Source organism: Boleophthalmus pectinirostris, unplaced genomic scaffold, assembly GCF_026225935.1.
Source record: "Boleophthalmus pectinirostris isolate CB_2022bp ecotype Guang Dong unplaced genomic scaffold, ASM2622593v1 HiC_scaffold_22, whole genome shotgun sequence".
NCBI lineage: Eukaryota > Metazoa > Chordata > Actinopteri > Gobiiformes > Gobiidae > Boleophthalmus > Boleophthalmus pectinirostris.
This window is the reverse complement of record NW_026571190.1, coordinates 1,364,047-1,385,106: the sequence shown is the minus strand read 5'-3', so window position 1 is coordinate 1,385,106 and position 21,060 is coordinate 1,364,047. Positions and strand designations below refer to the sequence as shown.

Sequence of the window (21,060 nt, the reverse complement as noted above, 5' to 3'; positions counted from 1 at the left end):
TAGGTGGACGTGCCATGTCCTCTCTACACACAAATGTGAGTTGTAAACCTGTCACCAGTGTAACATGTTATGATGACTGTTGTAGTGAACAGTGGGTGACAGTGTGTTGGTAACATGGTGTTTGTGATGCAGGTTAGTGCGTCTGTACGGCTCTGTCCCCTCTGTGTCCCCGGATCTGGAGCCTGAGGTGTGGGCTTCTATAGAGGAAGTCATGAACATCGCACCACAGGGTTTGTATCTGTGTCCATCTCACCATTCAGAAACAGGAATACCATGGTTTATTATTGTGAGAATGTGGAACTAACTCCATTTGTGTCTCGATTTATGTCTCTTTCCTCCTGACAGAATGTGTTCCAGAAAACATGACGGTAGGTTTTCATCTGTTTCTTTTATATTTCTGATATAACCACATACAGATCAGTGGGTCATTTCTTTAATTGTCTCCATTTTCCCCACAGTGCCCAGTCACACAATTCAACAGTAAGTCTGTCCACTGTATCAAAACTTACTTTGAATGCATGTGGTGTTCTTCTAACTGAACAAACTGACCCGGGACAGTCCCAGTTTTGAGCCCTGTGTCCCATGTTCCAGCAGAGTTATACAAATCCTGTGATTTGTCCCGGTTTTATACAAGCAACGTCCCAGGTGTCCCTATTTTTTGACCAATTTGATCTGAACGAGGACTAAACTAAGACTAAACCAGGACTGGTTTAGTCAGGACTATCACAATTTTTGACTGATCTGATCCCTGCTAACAGTAAAGAGGAGCATAAATTGTCATTTGTTTAGCCAAAACACTAAAAACCGTGACCATTAAGCAAAAAAATGTAGCAACAGAAGTCTCTCAGATCATGACTGACATGAGAATGCACAATGTTACACACTCTTTTCATCGTGCTCTTTTCACCATTCCAGGTGTGTCCCAGTTTTGAATTTAGAAAATCTGGTCACCTTACAATAGATGCACAAGGGAAATGATTTGTTCACAGTACCTCAGGTGATGCTTTACAGTGATACTGGGCTGGGAGTGTTTTACATGCATGTGTATGGTGGAATGTTCAGCAGTTACCATGAAGACACAATGCACACAAACACTGTCAAAAAGCTTTTAAGATTGTCTCACAACTCAAGAAAAAATACAAAATAGATTTAAACAGCACATTTTCAGGAACCTGTGATCAGTTCATTGTCCTGTTTAGGTGTTTGAGTTTGTAGTTCCAGCTAAACCAGCTCTTTATGGTCATATTGTGTTAAAACTTTGACAGAGTAGTGCCCACAGTCAGTACCACACTCCCAGGGATTGTTTTCCCATGTTTGTTTAACATTAATTGGAAAGAATCAATTAAAAATAATCTAATGTTAAATGTTAAATGTTAAGTCTAAATGTTAAAACTTTAGCAAAAATCTAATACAAACTTGAAAAATGCAGTAAAATGACCATTCTCCTGATGTTGGACTGTTGCAGGTACAGAAGTGTGTGGACGTCTCAATGTGTAAGTCCATCCTGTCTAAACTGCATACACACACATGATGTTGTAGAGAAGCTCTGAGCTCCTGTGTTGTCCTCCACAGGTCCTGGACCTTCTCCAACTTCTCTGTGGACACTATGTGTGACTTCCCTCTAGAGCAGTACGCCTGTCCTCAGGTCAGCACAGCTCCTCTGGAACTTTCACTCACCTGACTGGGACTTGAGTTGCATTTTTCTTACACTTTAATATGTCGTCTTCAAACCTTAAAGTTAAGGGTTAATAGACAGTGTGGAGATACAGCACTTGAATTTTGAACCATTCAAACCTGTGCATGGCCTGTACCTGATTTTTTTCTCATGTACACTACCTGTCAAAAGTTTTAGAACACTTTAATTACTACAGTTTTTTTATTGCATTGCAAGTCGTGCAAATTAAATGAAGAGCTTGAAATGGCACAAAGGTAAGAACTGAACAGACAGAGGTAAAAAAAAAAAAAAGATAAAAGATACAAAACACAAGTCCAAACTCTGCCAAAACTACCTCAGGAAAATAGAACAAGATGGTAAAGCTTGAAAACATCAAGTGTCCAGCAGCAGCACAGTGTCCAGACTTAAACCCATGGAGCTGGTTTGGGATGAACTGGACAAAAGAGTGAAGCAACCTACAAGTGCCACACATTTATGGAAATTCTGCAACAGACTTGGGTAGAACTTTCTCAAGAATATTTGATTTCTGTTGTAAAAAGAACGAGCCACGAGTGTGTTCAGCTGTTATATCTACCAAAGGTGGACACACACATCAATCAAAAGTTTAGAATATGTTTTGGTCAACAGTAAAAAACTGGAAAAAGTGTGATGTTCTAAAACTTTTGATCAGTGGTATATTTGAGCAAAATGTGTCTTGCCCAGTACGGATATACTGTATAAGCAGCTCTTGAGATCAGAATGAGTCTGCTGTGTACTGTAAGTGTGGAGGAAGTAGCTCTGGGCTCAAAGGAATCCATCCATTCCATTCATGTGAAACCAGGAAGTACAACTGTAAACTTCATTAAACACTGTCAAACCAGGAAAATCCTTTAAGATGTTTTAGATGTTTCAAAGCTCACACATCTGTAATGCAGTGCTAACTTGTCCGTGCTTGTGTTGTGTCACAGCTGGAGAACTTCACTGCGGCTCACCTGGCCTCCCTGCTCTCCTGTGACCTGGATGTGAACAGCAGTCACTCCACCGTGCTCTGGAAGCTTCTACTCACCAGGCTCTCCTCCATCTTAGACCCTGCTCTGGACCTGCTGGCTGCTAAGGTCCGGACTCACTCCACTCTCCCTCCAACACAAGCTCTTTAGATCAGAATCCTGCTCATTTAAGTGCACACTGATGTTGTGTCCTGGGGCAAGACACTTCATCCTCCTTGAATCTAGTGTGTTGTATTGATTGATGTTAAAGTGCACTGTTTTCATCTTTTATAGCAGAGGTGTCAAACTCATTTTGGTCTGGGGGCCGTATCTAACCCGCTTTGATCCCAAAGGGGCCGGATCAGAAAACTCATGGCATTTATGCCCTAAAAATAACAATAAGTTCAAAAATTTGTGCAGAGAAACAGAAATCTGTTACAGAAATCCTTTTTAATTGATGAACTCTTTCATTTACAAAATATTATAATATTATGAACAACCTGAAACTTTAAGAAAAATACAATTTCAACACAATGTTTTTTTAACATGAACTTGTTTGCAAATAGGAATAAGTAAATTTTTCTTGGAAAATCCTGCACTCGGCTCCACTTTTCTCATGTTGAACATTTTTCTGATGAGGGTGTCACGGTCAACAGTCAAAATGATCATCCTTTAAGAGCGTTTGGAAAGAGACAAGTCTTCATTTGCGCTACTTTGGTGGGAGGGGCCACGTACAGAGACACTGGAGACGCTGCTGTGATAAACACCACAGAAAATTAACAAGATTTTAATAGAAAATATAATTAAAATATTTTTGTAGAAAATCAGCCAAGGGCCAGATTAAAGGTCTTGGAGGGCCTGATCTGGCCCCCGGGCCGTTTTATAGTATTATCTGGAGTTGTGTTTGTTTCATTCACAAATGGGTCCAGTCAAGCGGTAATGGAGGGAAACGGGGGCAGATTTTTTTTTACATTCAAATGTCTCTTATTCAGAAACTAGAGGGACTATTGAAATAAGTCAAGTATCAGAATGTAGGAAAGAGTTACACTCCAACAGGGTCAAGTTAAACCTGTGATATTCTTTCAAGTTAATGATAAAAAATGTAAAAACCCATGTCGGTAACGGAGGGAATGAAATATGCAGCACTTTTTGGGCAATAAATCCAAACAGTGATAACTCTTGGTTCTCACTTCCATATCCTTAACAAACTGGTTTGAATATTTACTTCATATAGTTTTCTACCATATGGTACAAGATTAGGTTGAAAAACCTCTTACTTTTTGAGTCATGAGATTTTTTATTAAGAAAGGTCATGGTAACGGAGGGAAAAGTAACGGAGGGAAAATTGTACAAACAAGTAGAAGGTGCAGGATTTTACATCATTTGTCTCTTTTTTCTTCCGAATACTTTAATATTACTTCAAAATGAAAGGAAACTATTTCTATAAAATATGTCAGTCCTTCCAAGCAAATTTTTATCATTTTAAATACTTTTTTTTTTTTTTTTTTAAATCATGTCCCTTCGTCAACAGTTCAAAGATGGAATAACACAAGATAAATGAAATGAAATGAAATACATCCATTTATTGACATGATTTGCAGGTCTTTGAAATTTGGGAAATAATTTTTGTTCCATGTTTCATACATGGTCTGTTTAAAACGGATGGAACTTTAGAACCAAAAATGGTACAGAAAAAAGGTCAACAGTTTCATAAACTAGAGTACATATGTATCTGTTCAATACATTTTTATATCAGATGCATTAACTTGAATTTTTGGCCTTGCTGTTTACTTCTGCTTGACCGGGCTCAAATGTTTAACTCACAAAGGTGGCATATTTTGGCTGTGTTCTTTTCTCAAACTGAAAACACTCTGCTTCACATTGTGATGTCATGAAAAAAATCCACTGTGTTTTTAAACTTCATACTCCTTCACGAGAATCATTTTGATCCTTTTAGGCCTGGATTTGACAAACTTGAAGTTACAGCTATTGTTTTAGCTTAATTGAAACTGCTGTTAGAGACTTTCTACTGACAATCTCAACTGTATAAAAGGTAAAACTAAAATATTCAGAAATAAAAGCAACAACTTAAGGTTAATGAAGAGCAAATCAGTTCAATTAAGGCTAAAAATAGTTGTCAACCTTAAAACTACTACTAAATGACATCATAATGTGAACTAGATAATTTTGAGTTTTGGGGATTATTCAGACATGTGTGAAAAAAACAAAACACAACCCCAGATCTGTTTTTGAGGAGATAACACATTCTAACAGAGCGAAACACACACACAAGTCAGTTTATTACAGAATTACTTTTGCTCACTTACTGATTATGTCTGTGTTCTCCAACAGAACAAACCAGTCAGAATTTGGTGGCAAAATCTTTCTCAAATTCTCCATTGATATGATTGGGACTTCTGATTAACTACAGTCCCTGACAAAAGTCTTGTCACTTATCCATTTTGTAGAAACAAAAGCTTATAACTTGACTTTAAATTAATCGATTGGTTTTAGAAATGTCTCATATGAAAGCTAAAACCCTCCCAAATTATGCTCAATATACTAAAATAAATTTGCTTCACTGAAGAAAGATTGATCATTTAATGAACACAGAAAGGTCAGATTTTGGCAAGACAAAAGTTTTGTCACCTACAGAAAATTTTACAAATAATTTACTTCAAATACAAAAATATGTTGCATAACTTCAGTGAATTAAGTAGTGGTGCTGTGAGATCCATATTTAATATCTTGTATGACTCCATGAACTTGAAGGACGCATCCATGTGGTTCAACAATGATTCATACAATTTGTTGATGAAGTCATCAGGAATAGCAAAGAAAGCGTCTTACATGCCTCCCAGAGTTCATCAAGATTCTTTGGTTTTGTCTTCCATGCTTCCTCTTTCATTCTACCCCAGACATGCTCAATGATGTTCATGTCTGGTGACTGGGCTGGCCAGTCCTGGACCACCTTGATCTTCTTCACCTTGAGAAACTTTGATGTAGAGATAGAAGTATGTGATGGAGCACCATCCTGCTGCAAAATTTGACCCTTTTATGTTTGGGAATGTAAGAGGAGCTAATACTTCTTGATATTTTAGGATATTGATATGCCTTCCACCCTGCAAATGTCTCGCACACCCCCAGACTGGATGGAACCCCAGACCAGGATTATTCCTCCACCAAACTTAACTGTTTTCTGGGTGAATCTTGGATCCATGTAGGCTCCAGTAGGTCTTCTGCAATATTTGCGGCAGCTGTGATGTAATTCATCTGAGAAATCCACCTTCTGCCACTTTTCCAGTGTCCATCCTTTTAACAGGCTGTGGGCCTTGGCAAATGCCACACGGTTTTTTAATTGCCTTTTGTTTAGTGCTGGTTTCTGTGCACTGATTCGACCATGGAGGCCATTTCGAGACAGAATTCTACAAACTGTTGTGGTTGACACAGGGACTTGAGGTGACCAGGCCTGGTGGAGTCTGCTGCAGTGGAAAAGGGGCCTTGGATTTTCCAATCAACAAACGGTCCTCCCGAGCAGTTGTCTTGCGGGGTCTGCTGGACCTGGGCTTGTCAAAAACATCTCCAGTCATTTCAGATCTTTTTCTTATTCTTTGTACTTGACGCTGAGACACATTGAAGGTGTCACCACCTCAGCAGTGGATCTGGTCTTCAGCCTCTTGATAATTAAGGCTTTGGTCTCAGGGTGGATCTTAGGCATGTTGTCAGAGGTCAAGTTGCAGTTGATGTGAAGGTCTGGTGTGCTGAGGTTCTTTTTATACACACCCACTAATTGATTGATCAGTAACTGATCACAGGTGAGGCTGTAATCTAGGATTGGGTGCATCATATGACAAGGCCACAAGACTTTTGTCTTGCCAAAATCTGACCTTTCTGTGTTCATTAAATGATCAATCTTTCTTCAGTGAAGCAAATTTATTTTAGTATATTGAGCATAATTTGGGAGGGTTTTAGCTTTCATATGAGACATTTCTAAAACCAATCGATTAATTTAAAGTCAGGTTATAAGCTTTTGTTTCTACAAAATGGATAAGCGACAAGACTTTTGTCAGGGACTGTAGAAGTATGAAGGTAAATCTGTTGCAAAATGGGAGAGCGTGTAAACTTGATTTGAGAACTTGTAGAATATAATGTGAGAATGTGTAGAACAAAATTTTGAACTTGTAATTACCTATTTTCATATATGTGTGTGTTGAATTTGCAGTTACGGTGAAAAAAAAACACACCAGTGCTTGAAAAAAATGTGTGCACTTGTGGATTGAAATTTTCACTTGTGGAAAATATTTACACACAGGAGACAAATATGAATAAATGTGTAAATTTATATTTGCATGAACAGAGTGACATGTGCATCCATTATGACAGATACAACCACAATTCAGCAACTGCAACTTCTCAAATGTGTCCCAGCAGGTTCAAATCTGCGCTCCTTGGCAACACATTTTGCGATGTGCATGTGGCAAAACTGATTTGCACTTGTAGAGAGCTGGGGGGAGGAGTGGGGAGGGGAAGGAGGAGGGACTGACCAGTCAGAAAGGGGGAAGATGAAGAATCCGTGTATCATTCGTTCATTCATTTTTCAAAATAAAACCAAAAATAAGAAAACGGAAAAAAAAAACAGCTATTTTCTTCATTATTTGTCTCCAAAACCAAAATGAAAAAACGAATAACAGCCAAAATTTCCCTGGGACACATTTGAGAAGTTGCAGTCACTGAGTTGTGGTTGTATTTGTCATAATGGATGCACATGTCACTCTGTTCATGCAAATATCAATCTACACATTTATTCATATTTTTCTCCCATTTCAGTCCACAAGTGCACACATTTTTTTCAAGCACTCGTGTGGTTTTTTTCACCGTGAGTGCAAATTCAACACACACGTATATGAAAATAGGTAATTACAAGTTCAAAGTTTTGTTCTACACATTCTTACATTATATTCTACAAGTTCTCAAATCAAGTTTACACGCTCTGTCATTTTGCAACATATTTACCTTCATAAGAATTGCCACCACAAAGACAGTGTGATTTAGAGCATTTAGAGGCAAAAGTGGCCGGGACAAAATAAAGTCATTTGGGATTCAGTGTTGTTACTGTTGACCTATTTACACTCTATGTCTCACAAAATTCTTGAATGAAAATGAAAGCTGTTGTTAAGTGTAATTCATGATGTAACTGTGCACGTGTGCTGACAGCAGATGGCCAGTGTGTGTTCTTCTGCCCCTGAGATCCTGGACGTTCTGGGGGAGATCAGATTGTCCATGCTGACGGACCAGGAGCTCCAGAACCCCAGCCTGCTCCACACGTGGTTCTCCCAGCGCCTCCGAGGCTTCCTCCCACACGCCTCCGGAAGGTTCCTACGCTGTCTGAGCCAACGCAACCTCAGCTGCTCCTCCTACCAGACCATGTACGCACACAAACACTATCCCAGGGGGTTTCAAATACATTAGTCTGAGGGACACATGTTTCAGAGGGTCATGGATTCACCTTCACCACTTTTTACACATCTAACACATCTGTTTCTATAATAACAATATGACAACAGCTTCTATATCAGATGTTTGTGAAATAGAGAATAGAAAAGGATTCACCATCATTGTTCTAGTCTAAAGCAGAATTAAACAAGAACTAAACTGAGATCAACCCAGTACTAAACTAGTACTAGCCCAGAATAAAACCAGACAAATCCTGGAAACAGGAGAGAATATTGTAATATTTGTAAAATAGGTTGGATAAGCTTGTTTGGAGGGCCTAACAAGTTGAATAGGCCTGTACTATTAGAGCAGACTGTGTGCAGGTGTTTGCTGTGGCACATGTTTATGAACAGCTCCATTCCACTGATGCACTGGGCATGTCACCATAGAAAAGTGTTGAGTGTTCTGAAACAGTTTGAAATGACACAAAGATTGAACCATTATGACTGAACCACAGTGAAATGAGCTGCTTTATCAAATCAAACTCTCTGAAGGATACACAGGAGATGATATGAACAGACACATAAAAAGGACTTTACTTTTAATGAGTTTTCCTTTTTGGAGAGTAGACTGAATAGAAATGACTTTGTTTGCTTCTAAAATTCTCACAATTCTTACCATATGTTTTAGTTCAGATAATTCTACTGTGACCTGAATCATCATGTTTATCAATGAACCAAATCATCTCTGAAAGTCTGAGCTGCATCCATAGACAGTATATATCTTTTATACTGTCTATGGCTGCATCAAACTGTTGTATAAGCTCGTGTACTTCTCTCAGTCTGCAGACCTTCAGTCAGGACTTTGAGCAGATGTCTCTACAGCAGCAGCGCGTGGTCCTCAAGAACTATATCATCCGCTTCCTCTATAACCCCCTCTCAGGTACACACCACACTAGTACTGTAGTATAACACTAGTACGTACCGCATACTGTGTACCACTAGTACTTACCACATACTGTGTACCACTAGTACTTACCACATACTGTGTGCCACTAGTACTTACCACATACTGTGTACCACTAGTACTTACCACATACTGTGTACCACTAGTACTTACCACATACTGTGTGCCACTAGTATGTTGCCTCAGGTACACAGCACATACTGTGACATGTACTTTGAGTTGTTTTGTGACATGGCTGTGCTGTACTTTGTAGGTCACAGACACCTGGAGCTTGTATAGGCCCTGAACAAGCACTGAATATGAGTCTTGTGATGCTCCAGAGGGAATCATAGAACCACAGTTACATTTGTTTCAGAGTTAATATTTAGAGACACAAACCAATTAAACAAATGGCATTTCAAAGATTATTACAGACAACTATTTAAAAGTAGTTATCTGAAGGCTTTGTCATAGATTTTCTTAGTTAATGCAGTTTAGTCAGTTAAATTTACAGTGGGGATGTTGGAGTATATGATTTGTGTGTGTGAGTGCGTGTGTGTGCATGCGTGTGTGTGTGTGTGACTCCCTTGTGCTGTGAGGACAGTACTCTTAGTGTTCTTGTCCTTCTCCAGGTCCCAGTTGTGTGTCTATGAACAGCTCTGAGTGGCTTCTTTTGAACTTGGGGCCCTTCGCTGGGCTCCTGCCTCTCCAACACCTGCTGCAGCTCAACCCAACGCTCAACCCAGTAAGTCTCTCTCTCTCTCTCTCTCTCTCTCTCTCTCTCTCTCTCTCTCTCTCTCTCTCTCTCTCTCTCTCTCTCTAAGCTCCTCACTAAACCATGTTTGTAATGTCAAAGAGCAATAATGAAGAAAATCTGATCCAAATGTGAATAATGACAGAATTTTCCAGACTGAAACTAGACTAAAAACAAAATGACTGATGATGTTTGACAGCTGATTTAAAGGCCTGTATTACCATGTTGACATGTGGGTGCGGTGTGTCCTCTCTCTGCTCACAGCTGGACGTCCTGTCTCTGCTGACGCCCGAGCAGAGTGCACAGATGCTGACCCTGCCTCTGCCCACAGACAAAGAGACCATCATCAACACACTCTTTGACTTCTACACACAGGGCCCTGCCAAACAGCACCTGCCCCTGCTCCTGTCTGCCCTCACACTCTTCGTCCCACAGGTAACAGCTGCACGAACATTCAACACAAATTCAACACAATTCAACATGTCACAGTACCATGTTTTATAGTTTGTACATTTGAAACATCTCTGTAGTTGAGGTTTGTTCTTGCATGTTTCAGTTTTCCTTTGTGTTACACTGTCATTTGTGACGCTCCTCTGTGTTCAGACACCCTCACCAACTTGCTTAAAGAGGGGATTGTTCCTCATCCAAAACATATCTGAAGATGTTATCCATGCATGTTTGAATAATCTAGTGATCTCTCCCAGGCTCTATTCAAACCCTCCTTACTGTTAGCTGTAAGATTCTTTCCAGAGCTCAGCCCACAAGCCTACGCTCCCACATGAATATTCACACATTACAATTACAGTAATAAATCTCTATGCACATAAATAGGACATAATTACCTTAAAAAAATAAAATAAAATAAATAAACAAATAATTTTTCTGTTGCCTCATTTTCCCACAAAACGTTTTTATTAAATTAAATGCACACACATTCATTATAATGTCATTTTACTGCAAACAAATCTCAATATTTTGTCTCTTCTGGATGTTTCATAAAGTATATTTATTCATCTGGGGTCTCTAAAATTTTGATTTAACAATTCACAAGCTCATATCTGTTATTTTTTATTTAGTTTTATACACCTTTTAGAAGTGATTTATTGAGCATTTGAGTTAATTTAAAATCCTGGTGGAATTTGAAGAGCACAGTTTGTATAAAAGTCTATAACATAATTGAATAATCCTAAAATGACACTGGAATATGCAGAAAAGTAAAAGTATGCTCTGTGCACTTGTTCTACGGCAGGTCACAGTGTCTGTAAAAATGTTAATTATTAATTCACTGAATCACTGAATGGTTCTTTTTTGTTTTGCCTAAAGGGAAACCTGTCATGCTCCGACTACAGGACTCTGTAAGTGCCTCCCTCCTCTCCCCTCCTCTCTCCTCCCGCTTCTCTTCCTCTCCTCCTCCTCTCCTCCTCTCCTCCTCTCCTCTCTCCTCCTCTCCTCCTCCCCTCCTCTCCTCTCCTCTCCCCCTACTCTCCTCTCCTCCTCCCTTCCTCTCCTCTCCGCCCTTCTCTCCTCTTTTCTCCTCTCCTCCTCCCTCTTCTCTTCCTCTCCTCCTCCTCTCCTCCTCTCCTCCTCTCCTCTCCCCTTCTCTCCTCCTCCCCTCCTCTCCTCTCCCCTACTCTCCTCTCCCCTACTCTCCTCTCCTCCTCCCTTCCTCTCCTCTCCGCCCTTCTCTCCTCTTTTCTCCTCTCTTCTCCTCTCCTCCTCCCCTTCTCTCCTCTCCCCTCCTCTCCTCTCCCCTCCTCTCCTCTCCTCTCCCCTTCTCTCCTCTCCCCTCTCCTCTCTCCTCCTCTCCCTTCCTCTTTTCCTCTCTCCTCCTCCTCTTCATGTTGGTGTGGGACAGATGATTGACAGCTGTGGCGTTGGTGTCACAGGTTCAACAGGCTGGACTTGGCCATCGTCTCCGTTTCCCTGGCGACTGAATCCGCCATCATCAGAACCAAGATGGCGCTGGCCCCACACGTGCCACATGGTAAGAATGAGGAGCTTAAAGTGCGTATGTCAGGATTTGATGTTTCTAATTCTGAAGGAAGTAGCGCTGAAACAGAATCCCTCTGCGCGTGTCATCAACCCGGAAATCTCCATCCAAAATGCAGAGACAATTCCCACGCAAAAACACATTTTTATTTTGTTTATTTAACAAAATAAAATGCTGTCATATATGTTTATTTGTCTAATCATAACTATTGTATAATTTAAACTTGGACTTTTAGAAGTTTTGGCCCTTGTTTTCATTATGGTTGCTAAGTAACAGTTATGGCATTATCTCTACACATCTGTTCATAGAACACGTTCACTGCCCATGTCCAGGAAGTAACATGATACAATTCACCAAAATAAAAAGATCTTTAGTAAAATCAATGTTTTAAAAATAGTAGTAGTCTACCCTGTCATACTCAGCATCACAAACTTTTACATCTGTTCTGGGATTGTGACGTTTGTCTTTTGTCGTTTCAGGATGTATCATTTACGAGGGAGAGGTAAGTTCTTAGCATTAACTTTGTATGGAAGCCCATTTCCTTTAAACTCATAATTTTGAGTTTTAAAGTCATAATTAGTGCTTTATATATATATGTATATATATATATATATATATATATATATATATATATATATATCCGAAACAGATGCCCGAGCCACCTCAACTGGCTCCTCTCGACGTGGAGGAGCAGCGGCTCTACTCCGAGCTCCTCCCGTGTGACTGAGCTCCTCACCCTATCTCTAAGGGAGCGCCCAGCCACCCTGCGGAGGAAACTCATTTCAAACGCTTGTATCTGCAATCTCGTCCTTTCGGTCATTACCCAGAGCTCATGACCATAGGTGAGAGTAGGAACGAAGACTGACTGGTAAATCGAGAGCTTCGCCTTTCAGCTCAGCTCCTCTTCACCACAACGGTCCGATACAGCGACCGCATCACTGCCGAAGCTGCACCGATCCGCCTGTCAATCTCACGTTCCGTCCTTCCCTCACTCGTGAACAAGACCCCGAGATACTTGAACTCCTCCACTTGAGGCAAGGACTCTCCACCCACCTGGAGAGGGCAAGCCAGCTTTTTCCGGTCGAGAACCATGGCCTCGGACTTAGAAGAGCTGATCTTCATCCCAGCCGCTTCACACTCGGCTGCAAACCGCCCCAGTGCACATTGCAGGTCCTGGTTCAATGAAGCCATCAGGACAACATCATCCGGAAACAGCAGAGATGAAATCCTGTGGTCCCCAAACCGGACCCCCTCCGGCCCCTGACTGCGCCTATAAATTCTGTCCATAAATACAATGAACAGAACCGGTGACAAAGGGCAGCCCTGGCGGAGTCCAACATGCACCGGGAACAGGTCTGACTTACTGCCGGCAATGCAAACACAGCTCCTGCTCCGGTCATACAGGGACCGGACAGCCCTTAGCAAAGGGCCCCGGACCCCATACTCCCAGAGCACCCCCCACAGGACACCACGAGGGACACGGTCGAATGCCTTCTCCAAGTCCACAAAACACATGTGGACTGGTTGGGCAAACTCCCATGAACCCTCGAGCGCCTGATGGAGAGTGTAGAGCTGGTCCAGTGTTCCACGACCAGGACGAAAACCACACTGCTCCTCGTGGATCCGAGGTTCGACTATCGGCCGGATTCTCCTCTCCAGTACCCTGGCATAGACCTTACCGGGAAGGCTGAGGAGTGTGATTCCCCTGTAATTGGAACACACCCTCCGGTCCCCCTTCTTATACAGAGGGACCACCACCCCGGTTTGCCAGTCCAGAGGTACTGTTCCCGACCGCCACGCGATGTTGAAGAGGCGTGTCAGCCAAGACAGCCCCACATCATCCAGAGACTTAAGGTACTCAGGACGGATCTCATCCAACCCCGGAGCCTTGCCACCAAGGAGCTTTCCAACCACCTCGTGACTTCAGCCAGGGTGATGGATGAGTCCGCCTCTGAGTCTCAGCCTCTGCTTCCTCCTCGGAAGACGTGACGGTGGGATTGAGGAGATCCTCAAAGTATTCCTTCCACCGCCGGACAACGTCCCCAGTCGAGGTCAGCAGCTCTCCCCCCGCACTGTAAACAGTGTTGGCGAAGAACTTCTTCCCCCTCCTGAGGCGCCGGACGGTTTGCCAGAATCTCTTTGAGGCCATCAGATAGTCCTCCTCCATGGCCTCCCCGAACTCCTCCCAGCTCCGAGTTTTTGCCTCCGCGACCACACGGGCTGCAGCACGCTTGGCCCACCGGTACCCGTCAGCTGCTTCAGGAGTCCCCCGAGCCAGCAAGGCCCTATAGGACTCCTTCTTCAGCTTGACGGCATCCCTTACTTCCGGTGTCCACCACCGGGTTCGGGGATTGCCGCCGCGACAGGCACCACAGACCTTACGCCCACAGCTACGAGCGGCCGCATTGACAATAGAGGCCGAGAATGAAGCCCACTCGGACTCCATATCTCCAGCCTCCCCCGGAATCCGGAAGAAGTCCTCCCGGAGGTGCGAGTTGAAGATCCCCCTGACAGAGGGCTCCGCCAGACGTTCCCAACAGACCCTCACTACACGCTTGGGCCTGCCAGGTCCCTCCGGCTTCCTCCTCCACCAGCGAACCCAACTCACAACCAGGTGGTGATCAGTTGACAGCTCAGCCCCTCTCTTCACCGGAGTGTCCAAGACACGCGGCCGGAGATCAGATGACACGACTACAAAGTCGATCATCGACCTCCGGCCTAGGGTGTCCTGGTGCCACGTGCACTTATGGGCACCCTTGTGCTTGAAGATGGTGTTCGTTATGGACAAACTGTGACTAGCACAGAAGTCCAATAACAAAACACCGCTCGGGTTCAGATCGGGGAGGCCGTTCCTCCCAATCACCCCTCTCCAAGTGTCACTGTTGTTGCCCACGTGGGCGTTGAAGTCCCCCAGGAGAACAACGGAGACCCCAGTCGGTGCACTGTCTAGTACCCCTCCCTAGGACTCCAAGAAGGCCGGGTACTCAGCACTGCTGTTCGGCCCGTAGGCTGACACCACAGTGAGAGACCTGTCCCCGACCCGAAGGCGCAGGGACGCGACCCTCTCGTTCACCGGGGTGAACTCCAACACACAGCGGCTGAGCTGTGGGGCAATGAGCCACACCAGCCCGCCGCCGCTCCCCGCGGCCAACGCCAGAGAAATGGAGAGTCCAGCCCCTCTCAAGGAGTTGGGATCCAGAGCCCAAACTGTGCGTGGAGGTGAGGCCGACTATATCTAGTCGGTAACGCTCAACCTCCCGCACAAGCTCAGGCTCCTTCCCCCCCAGCGAGGTCACATTCCATGTCCCCAGAGCTAGTTTCCATGTCCGGAGATCCGGTCGCCGAGGCCCCCGCCGTCGACTGCCGCCCAGATCTCTCTGCACCGGCCCCATATGGATCCTCCCGCGGGTGGTGGGCCCACGTGAGGATGGCCCCACGTCGCTTCTTCGGGCTAAGCCCGGCCGGGCCCCGTGGGAGAGGGCCCGGCCACCAGGCGCTCGCTGACGAGCACCCACCCCAGGCCTGGCTCCAGGGTGAGGCCCCGGTGACGCCATTCCGGGCGACGTAACTGGCCTCTGTGTGTTGCTCATCATGTGGGGCTTCTGAACCGTTCTTCGTCTGACCCGTCCCCCTTCACCTGTTTGCCTTGGGTGACCCTACCAGGGGCATGAAGCCCCCGACAACATAGCTCCTGGGATCATTCGGGCACTCAAACCCCTCCACCACGATAAGGTGACGGTTCAAGGAGGGGCCACTTTTTAGCATTCTTTTTAAAAGCAGAGAATGAGGGAGATGTTCTGACGGCTTCAGGCACAGAGTTCCACTGATGAGACGCTCTGACGGAGAAAACACACTGACCAAATACAGTTTTCCTATGAGGAATAATGCAGTCTTCCCTCACTGCTCCTCTGGTCACTCTGCCCTCACTAGATCTGAAATTTACAAAGTCATTCAGCGAAGGGGGGCCGAGCCATGTTTAATCTTGTTAATATTATGAACAACCTGAAACTTTAACCTTTTTTTCTCATGTTGGACATTTTTCTGATGAGGGTGTCACGGTCAACAGTCAAAACGATCGTCCTTTAAGAGCGTTTGGAAAGAGACATGTCTTCATTTGTACTGCTCTGGTGGGAGGGGGCATGTACAGAGGCACTGGAGACTCTGCTCTGCTCAGCACCACAGAAAATTACCAATATTTTAATAGAAATGATAATTTATATTATATATTTTAGTAGAAAATCAGTCGAGGGTTAGATTAAAGGTCTTGTGCATGTTTGACACCCCTGGTATATGTAGTTCTCTCTGGTTTTAGCTGTTGCTGCACCATAACTATGAATTTAAGCAAAAAGACGTGAGATTCGATATATTGCAATGGTCCATGATGTTATTGTGAGACCTTTGACAATACGATATCATGATATTTCAGTTATAGTTACATCCCTATTAGCTAAAGCACATGACATGATGGACTACAGTAACAGCTAATTCTCTTTGTCTTTCAGTGCACAGTGACACTTCGGAATGGTGAGTCCTGCTTGTTTTGTGTACACATGTGTAAATGTACTGTATGTTTAACTTGTATATTTTAGAAAGCCATATTTATTTCCATCGTATTTGAATTATTTGAGTAAATGTATGTATTAGGGATGGGCATGATTAGTCGATTAATTGATAATTGATCATTAAGAATTTCATCGATTACGTTCATTTTAATCGACAAACCGAATGTAGGTTGCTGTGTGTAGAGTGACCAAACAGGGTCAGTACATGTGTCTCTCTGCACTCAGAAGGAGCGAGACACAAACAGTCGGTCAGTCTGCAACGTACTGAAGTGTAAATGTGAATGATGTGCAACGATGACTTGTACAAGAAAGTCCACGCTTTCCATTCGGGACAAGTGTGAGTCCATGTGCACAGTGTATAAAGCAGCACATATGTTTCGGTGTCCAGTGGGAAAAAGTTTTGCCAGGTGAGAGTCGCTCAATGTCGATGACGAGTCCCCACCTCCCTCCCCCCGTACGGTGTCCTGGTTTCCACTGAGTCATGTCTTTTAATCTGACAGAAATGGACTGCATCAGCGACACAAGAGCTGTAGTTTTATCTTTGCTTAGTTTATGCAAATTAGTGATGTGGTTTTAAGTTTTGTTTCTGTGAGAGTTGCGCAAAACTGAATTAAACACATTATAATGTCAAACAGCTGATGTGGCTCTAGAGTGGTTACGGTTTATATGTCGTAAAGTTGAATTTATTTATGCAGATTAGTAGCGCAGATAGTAATAATAATGATGACCATTTTAATATAAAAACGTTGATGATTAATCGATAATCGATCGTTAATTCTTCCGACGATCGATTAAGAAAATTTCACTGAATGCCCATCCCTAGTATGTATACCTCATATTAGACTTAGACTCAGACTTCGATTGATCCACAAGGGAAGTGACTCAGTAGATCACACATCACAATATAATATTATAACTAAGAGCAAAAATATAAACAGTAGGAATGGGACGAAACACAATTTCCACAAGACGAGAGGAAATATAAAATCGGGTCCACGAGAACAAGACAAGGCGAGATTTTAACATAAATCCTTATATATAAAGTTTCCAATTTTTTCACAATTTCATATTAATTTGATTTCATATTTTTATTTCCATTCTAGTACTGCTTTTTGGAACTGTAACTCACCAACATGTAACCAATGTCCAATCCAATCTCACAAGATCATTTTTCTCATGTGTGCACGATCTTGTGGCAGTTTTGTTTCGCAAGATCTTGTGGCACGAGATCTTGTACCATCCCTACTGAACTGTAACAATAAATTCAAAATAAGTATAAAAAATAGCAAGACTGGTGTCAAATAAAGCATAATTATAATGTATAAATGTAAAAATAATCAAATATAGAAATATTGTGATACAAATATATGTCTGTATACAAGAGTCAAGAGTCTTTTATGTGTTACAATTTGGTTACTTGCATTTCTTAATATGTTTGTATGTACCCGACCCACACCATATACTCACACAGCCCCAAAACACCGCACATTTTTACATAACACATCATAGCACAGGAGCTGTACAAGGTGTTCAGTTTGACAGTAACGTTTGTGTGTTTGCAGAGACAGAGATCTGTGCTGAGGTGAACAGGTGAGAGCTGCTCTACACCAGCAGGAGGTTCAGAGCCAACACAAGCTCAGGACTCTGCTCTTGTATTTCTGTCATTGTCACTGTTATTGTTTACATGTGTGAGGGTTTATTAAGCAAAATTCACTTTTTGGAGCTTGCTACTACCATCTTGTCACATCGCGTGATCAGAAACATGCCTGAAGAAGAAGATTTTAGATGTCACACATGCATGTTTGAGTAAGCTAGAGATCTTTCCTGGGCCCTGTTTGAACCCTCATTATGGTTAGCTGTAAAATTTGTCCAGTGCTCCACCCACAAGCCTAAGTCACCCATGCTCCCACACGACAGTTCTCCAGAAATACACAAAAAAATATGTTAGAAAACAATACACTGCAGCTTCACAAATCTAGTGTGATGTGCAGTAGTTTTATTGTGTTAGCGCTGTGACAAAACATCTTAATATGTTGTTTTCAGCAAATATAGCATTTTCAAAACTAGAGATGCACCGATCCAGCTTACACCGATCCACCGATATCGATACTTTGGCTTTAAGTATCTGCCAGTATCTATCAGGTATAAACTGATACCAGTGAAGTGAGGGAAAATTACTCTTATTTCCTTAAAACATGATTAACTTGTTACACAAGACATTCAGTTGTGTTATATACCTGTTATTTAAGCTTCACAACATTACTGAAGAACGTCATATGAAGAAAACATTATGACACGTTCTGGACCAAAATCTGATCCAGCTACATTTTTCAGTATCTGTTCAGTACCAATAATTGATTTCAGTATCGGTATTCCAAACAATAAAAGGTAATATCGTGATGTAAATGTGTTACCAGTTAATACCCCGTAGAAGTAAAAGAATGAGAACTTTGCACATCAGTTTCTTGAAATGGGTGTGTTGGAGAAGAGGAAGCAGCCCAAAAAACATGAACAGAGAAGGACATTGGGACGTTTCGGCACTAGGTCTATTTGCCTGCTGAAGAGCTTGTGCTGAAACCTTGTTGATGTCCTAATAAAATTCACAAGTTTCATGTGAGACAGTGTGCAGGATTCTCCTCTGTTCATCTTTACCCCATAGAAGTAAAACACTCCCTCTTTAAAGCATGTGTGAGCATTGTCTCTGGTCCACAGCACGTCTCTGCAGCTCCTCATTGACCAGGGGAAGATGGGCGGACTCCTCTGTGACTTCACTGTGGAACAACTGGCCTGTGCCACGGTACTTGCCCTTCATAACTGACACTTTGCATTAGCTTGTGACTGTAATTTTATATGTAAGAGACTTGTTTAATAGCACAAATCAGAACAGCTGTTGTAGTTCCAACTTAATCCATTCTTTATGGTCAGATTGTGTTAAAAGCACAGATCAACGTCTAATTAAGCTTCAAACAGAGAAGAGCCTACAGTTAGCATCACATCTCCAGGGAATGTTGTTGACAGTAGCTAAAAAGTATCAATAGTGCAGTCATATGCTGTATTTGTGATGTGTAATGTAACAGTGTGTGTCTGTCCTCTCAGCTGTCAACGCTCAACGTCTCAAACGTGGTGGAAATCCTGACCTGCACACGCCCTCAGAACTCCAGTGGGTCCCGGGCCTCCTGGAAGCTCCTGCTCAGTAAAGTGCCCCAGGCCCTGGACCAGGCTTTGGACATTCTGGCAAACATAGTGAGCACCGCTCTGCTCTCAGGTACTGCATAAGTGACCTCTATGTTAATGTCCTTTTGTGTTTGTAGACCCTGGATCCAACACAAGCCGCGATCCCTCTCATTCTGGACGCCATCCGAGAAATCCGACTGGACACTTTCCCCATGGATCAGATCAACCATCCACTGGTCGTCAAACTGTGGTTCAACAACAGGCTCCTCCCCTTCCTGTCCTTTGTGTCCATGGACTTTCTGCACTGTCTCACGACCAAACACCTGAACTGTTCCACCTTTGAGCACATGTGAGTGTGGACCTCCAGTCCCTCCTGCCTTAGCCATAGTTTGGCCTATATTTATTTGAACGCTGTTACCTCCTCAAAAACATACTAGAGTCGTGTTTTGGATCATTCACACATATCTGCTCTTATGGTTGGGAGATGGGCAAAAACTGAAGAAAGGGTGGGAGGGGTTTAAGTTGGCCAGGCGTGCTATTGGCTGAGAGCAGAGGATATGTTATGCATTGCAATAGCCCCAAAAAGTGTCAGAGAAAAGTTACTAACAACCAGAAAACATGCAAGAAATTTGAGCGTTGATATGGATCATGGGTAATATGAGCTCCAGGAGCTTAGGATCCCTCCACAGCTCTCTGCTAATCCACCTCGTGTGAAGTTCTGACCTGTGTGTGTTCTTACAGTGTGCATGTGTTAGGCACTGTGTGTGTTGTTACAGATTGTGTGTAGTTGTGACCTGTGTGTGTTGTTACAGATTGTGTGTAGTTGTGACCTGTGTGTGTTGTTACAGATTGTGTGTAGTTGTGACCTGTGTGTATGTCGTTAAAGTGTGAACGCCCTGAGCCTGCAGCAGCAGCACATGGCCCTGCCCACACAGATGTACATCTACACTCACTTCATCAGGGTGTACCTCAGCAGGAACAATACTCAGGGTAAGTGTTCACACATCACTATCACACACCTCACTATCACACACACTCACCTCACACACACCTCACACACATCACACTCACTATCACTATCACACTATCACACACCTCACTATCACACACCTCACTATCACACACCTCACTATCACACACCTCACTATCACACATTTCACTATCACACACCTCACTATCACACACATCACTATCACACACACCTCACTATCACACACCTCACTATCACACATATTCACACACTCACATCACACACACCTCACTATCACACACACTCACACACACACTATCACACACCTCACTATCACACTCACTATCACACCTCACTATCACACACCTCACTATCACACACACTCACTCACACACACTCACTATCACACACACCTCACTATCACACACACCTCACTATCACACACACCTCACTATCACACACCTCACTATCACACACACCTCACTATCACACACACCTCACTATCACACACCTCACTATCACACACACTCACTATCACACACACCTCACTATCACACACACTCACTATCACACACCTCACTATCACACACAC

General features: G+C 43.0%; 1 protein-coding gene across 2 annotated transcripts in view; it reads left to right on the top strand.

Moving 5' to 3' along the window:
* LOC110157767 (uncharacterized) overlaps nucleotides 1-21,060 on the top strand; it is an 85,998-nt gene that overhangs the window by 38,175 nt on the left and 26,763 nt on the right. Inside the window, exons 18-37 of one of the 2 annotated variants that reach the window (XM_055158154.1) lie at nucleotides 4-35; nucleotides 133-230; nucleotides 346-368; nucleotides 459-480; nucleotides 1,466-1,493; nucleotides 1,573-1,645; nucleotides 2,623-2,769; nucleotides 7,858-8,066; nucleotides 8,915-9,015; nucleotides 9,651-9,763; nucleotides 10,037-10,207; nucleotides 11,096-11,127; nucleotides 11,659-11,756; nucleotides 12,242-12,264; nucleotides 16,265-16,286; nucleotides 17,887-17,914; nucleotides 19,037-19,121; nucleotides 19,421-19,567; nucleotides 19,636-19,847; nucleotides 20,385-20,488. In XM_055158154.1, the coding sequence (XP_055014129.1) occupies nucleotides 4-35; nucleotides 133-230; nucleotides 346-368; nucleotides 459-480; nucleotides 1,466-1,493; nucleotides 1,573-1,645; nucleotides 2,623-2,769; nucleotides 7,858-8,066; nucleotides 8,915-9,015; nucleotides 9,651-9,763; nucleotides 10,037-10,207; nucleotides 11,096-11,127; nucleotides 11,659-11,756; nucleotides 12,242-12,264; nucleotides 16,265-16,286; nucleotides 17,887-17,914; nucleotides 19,037-19,121; nucleotides 19,421-19,567; nucleotides 19,636-19,847; nucleotides 20,385-20,488 (1,768 nt within the window). Of the gene's footprint in view, nucleotides 1-3; nucleotides 36-132; nucleotides 231-345; nucleotides 369-458; nucleotides 481-1,465; nucleotides 1,494-1,572; nucleotides 1,646-2,622; nucleotides 2,770-7,854; nucleotides 8,067-8,914; nucleotides 9,016-9,650; nucleotides 9,764-10,036; nucleotides 10,208-11,095; nucleotides 11,128-11,658; nucleotides 11,757-12,241; nucleotides 12,265-16,264; nucleotides 16,287-17,886; nucleotides 17,915-19,036; nucleotides 19,122-19,420; nucleotides 19,568-19,635; nucleotides 19,848-20,384; nucleotides 20,489-21,060 lie in introns of both variants that reach the window. The other variant, XM_055158153.1, reaches the window with a different exon arrangement.